The 3,962-nt window shown below is 59.4% G+C and overlaps 1 protein-coding gene across 1 annotated transcript in view; it reads right to left on the reverse strand.

The window, feature by feature from the left end:
* Positions 1–28: 28 nt before the first annotated feature.
* The window catches only part of LOC106889911 (striatin-interacting protein 2-like), an 8,241-nt gene continuing 4,307 nt past the window's right edge, over positions 29–3,962 (reverse strand). The window contains exons 2-5 of the mRNA XM_014945423.1: positions 1,627–1,747; positions 551–625; positions 320–454; positions 29–153 (exon numbers count right to left, since the gene is read on the reverse strand). Coding sequence (XP_014800909.1) covers positions 29–153; positions 320–454; positions 551–625; positions 1,627–1,747 — 456 coding nt within the window. The remainder of the gene's footprint in view (positions 154–319; positions 455–550; positions 626–1,626; positions 1,748–3,962) is intronic.

The following is a 3,962-nucleotide window of genomic DNA, read 5'->3' on the forward strand; positions in this document are numbered from 1 at the left end:
GAGGTGGGTGAGGGCAGTGCAGGTCCTCTCACTCGATCTCCATGTTGAGAAGCTCCAAGAAGGCGGTGAAGGTTCCCAGCTGGTACAGGAGGAAGCTGTTGTGCCGAGACCAGTGCAGGACGTCACCTTCATTATCACAGTCTCCAAAGACACCTGGAGAGGCCCAAAAGGGAAGCACTGGTTAGGAGGGAGCTGCCTTTGAAGCCCTGGAGCATACAGGACCATCTTGGGAAGGAACTAAGGTTTCTCCCAAACCCCCGTGATGAAACCAGGCAGTGGGTAGGTGGCCACATCCAGACATGGGACGTGTGGTCCTTACCCTGTGCCAGGTAGAGGATGGCCCGTGCTACTTTGAGCCGCTTGTCCCTGTTGACCACCTCCAGCCCATCCAGCAGGCGCATGACGTAGGCCTTCTGCTGAGCCCCATCCAGCTCCAGCCACCTCCTGCCCTGCACTGGAAAGGGGACACGACAACCAGCCGGGTGCCTCCCCAGGAGTCCCAGTTTGCCCAGTGAGGGCTGCCCTGGGGTGCTGAGCCCAGAGCTGGTACCTTGAGCGTGAAAATCCTCCTCGAAGCATCTCCTGTTGGTGCTGAGCTCGGGTTCCTCGGTGTAGCTGTACAGCTCTGATGGAGAAAGGAGTCACCAGGGACCAGGAGGAGTTTCACCCTCCTCCTCCTCGCCAAATTCCTTGTGGAGCTCTGAAGGACCTCTACGCACCCGAGGAGACGTGGGGAAAGAGACCTACACTTGTCCCCAACCACTTCTGCAGCTCCAGGGGGCATCTTGGAGCCACCCAGTGCTACCAAATTCATCATTTTCATCCCCGTGTCCAAGCTGGGCTCTTCCCAGCTTTTGGAAAACTTTCCTTTTTTGCCCTTTCATCGGCTGTTTTTTTTTTGGGGGAGGTAATTTTCTGTCCCAGTAAAGCCAGTTTGCCACGAGAGGGACCACAGTGACGCCCAGGGGAGACCTGCACGGCTTCCACACCCAACACCTCAGATATTTTGGGCCCCCTCCAAACAGAGGGGCTGGACTTGGAGGGAGATGATGGTTGTGCCTGTTCCTATATAATTCCTAATGGTCCCTCTATAATTCCTATAGGTCCCTCTATAATTCCTATAGGTCCTGCAGTGCTGAGCAGCACCGTGAGGGAGCGAAACGGTCCTGGGAAGGAGGAGGAAGGATTCCTCGAAGAAAAAAATAACATGTTTTAGCCTGGCCAGTTCCTGCAGCTGAGACACACACATGTGGCTAAAAATAACCCCTTTTGCTGGTGGAGATACGCTGGGGACTCGGAGGGATACGGGGCAGGAGGAGCCAGAACGGGAAGAAACAGGAGGACACGACCCGTGGTGACACCCCGAGATAAAGGGTGACGCTTCCCAGCCACCAGGACATGCCACCCCCTCGTCCCACATAATTTGGAGCGGGAGGGTAACCCCCGTGCCCCCCACATCCCTTTTCCTCATCCCTGGGGGAGCAAGTGGCTCTTTATTAATAAATCCCTCTTTCTCTATGACTGCAGGGAGGACACTGCCCGATATCCATCCCCTCCATCCCGCTCATCCTGACTTCCTGAGGGATTTATTTCTTCTCCCACCCTGATGGGCACCCTCTGCTTCACCTGCTAACTCCGCTCCGTGGCCGTCGGCATCCCCATATTCAAACTCCAGGTTGGGACAATCCACCGAGCCCTGCGGAGAGCGGGTTGGGGAGGGAGTTAGAAAAAGGAGGGGGGGGGGAGGCTGTCACATTATTTTGGGAAGGTGGGACGGCTGCCAGCACTCTCAGCCTTCATGTTAAAGCTCCTCCAGCTGCCGGAGCAGCGAATCCCTCAGGGATGATCTTGACACAGGGGCTCCGGGGCTCGAGCGGGTCGCCCGGCACGAGGCTACTTAAAATACAGTGCAAATTTGGAAGGCGAGTGTTAAAATTAAAAAAAAAGCAATTCTCAAGTCCCAGGGAAAGCAGAGGCAGAACCTCAAAGCGCCAGTGAATATTTGATGCATTTCAGTGCCCCAAATATTCTTCAAAAAAAAACCAAAACACAAAATCTGGGGCTGGTTTGAAGCAAAAGCACCCGGGAGGATGCAAACCCCTCGTGCTCCATCCTTAGCATCCCAGATCCTACAGCTTTTGGGATCGAGCTCTGCCCTTTGGAAGGGGGCTGTGGATTTCCCCCCCCAACACACACACACACACACACACACACTCCTTCCTCCCCTGTGGAGGAGGAATTGGAGCATGAAACTTGGCCGGAGGATTCCGGAGGGGCAGGGAGCAGGCGGCCGCAGCCAGACGAGGAGGACCCAACACCGGCCCGGCATCGCCCCGCCGAGCCCCCGGGGGAGGGAAACACATGAATGGATAATCAACCCAATTAACATAATTTCCTCATGCTGAATCCTAGCATCCCTCCTCGGCAGCAAGGGCTGGAACCCATCCGCATCGTTCACGATTAATATTGATGACCCCAGAGGACGCGTGGCTCCGACTCCGGTCAGAAAAGCTGGGTTTTTCACCCGATTTTTGCAGCCAAGGCAAGCGGGGCGGTTCGGGGGAGCTAAAGCCCGGGAGGAATTTGGGGAAGCGCGTGCGGCGTTAATCCGCTTGGCGAGGCCGAGCTGCTGCTCTTGGAGCCAGGAGAGAAACGCAGGTCCATCCCCCCCCAAATTCAAAACAGGGCTTGGAGATGGGACACACACACACTCATACAGCTCAGGCATCATCTCCCAGCAAAGAGGGAGCCTTTTTGGGGTCAGCTCCTGGGGGAGCCCCTCGAGCTGCAGCTCATTTGTGTCCCCCTGCTCACGGAGGGGTCTCTTGGTGGCTTTAGGGTGGCTGGGGGACATCAGTCCCAGGCTGGCCCCTGGTGACCTGACCCAGTCCTGCCTCCCCAGCCCGGTACCCATGAAGCTGGACGGGTGCAGCCCAGGGGGGAGTTTAGGGGTTATGTTATTTTGGGGTGAAGGGTGATGGAGGGGATGGCAGCCCCCAGCCCCTGGTGAGGAAGGGGGGGTGAGTGGGTGCCTGGAGGGTGTGGAGAACCCCAGAGCCCAGCTGGGACCCCCCCAAACTCTGGGAGCTCAGGGAGGTGCCAGTAGCATGGACACCCTCCCTGAGGACCCCCACACTCTGGAGTGGGCACCCCCATAGGAAACCCAAGTCCCCAGGCTGAGGGGACACCCCTAGGACCGGGGGGACACCCCCCTGATCCTTAGATCAGTCCCTGCAGGAACCCTCACTCCTGGGAGAGGGACCCCAACCCCCAGGACAGGGACACCCAGCTCCCAGGAGAGACACCCCTCACCCCGGGGAGGGGACACCCAGCTCCCAGAGCAGGGACCACTCACTCCGAGACAGGGACCCCCAACCCCTGAGGACCCCCAACCTCCAAGGCAGGGACCCCCCCACATTCCAGGGACCCCCACTCTCTGGGGGCAGGAACTCCCAACCCCGGGGGCAGGAACCCCCAGTCCCTGAAGACCCCCAACCCCCAAGGTAGGGACCCCCAGACTTCAGAGACCCCCAACCTCTGGAGTCAGGGACCCTCAACCCCGGGGGCAGGGACCCCCCCACATTGCAGGGACCCTAAACCTCTGGGGCAGGGACCCTCCCACTTTGGGGACCCCCAACCTCTGGGGTCAGGGACCCCCAAACCCGGGGACAGGTACCTCCAACCCCCGAGGTAGGGACCCCCAGACTCCAGAGACCCCCACCCTCCGGAGTCAGGGACCCCCAGTCCCCGAGGTCCCCCAACCTCCGAGGTAGGGACCCCCCCACTTTGGGGACCCCCAACCTCCGTGGCCAGTGATCCCCCACCCCGGGGGCAGGGCGCTCCCAATCCCCGAGGTAGGGACCCCTCAACTCCAGGGAACCCCAACCCCGAGGGCAGAGACCCCCAGTCCCTGAAGACCCTCAACCTCCGATTCAGGGACCCCCACACTCCAGGGACCCCCA

The sequence above is a fragment of the Calidris pugnax genome, unplaced genomic scaffold (genome assembly GCF_001431845.1).
Source record: "Calidris pugnax isolate Ruff unplaced genomic scaffold, ASM143184v1 scaffold96, whole genome shotgun sequence".
In the NCBI taxonomy this organism is placed as follows: domain Eukaryota; kingdom Metazoa; phylum Chordata; class Aves; order Charadriiformes; family Scolopacidae; genus Calidris; species Calidris pugnax.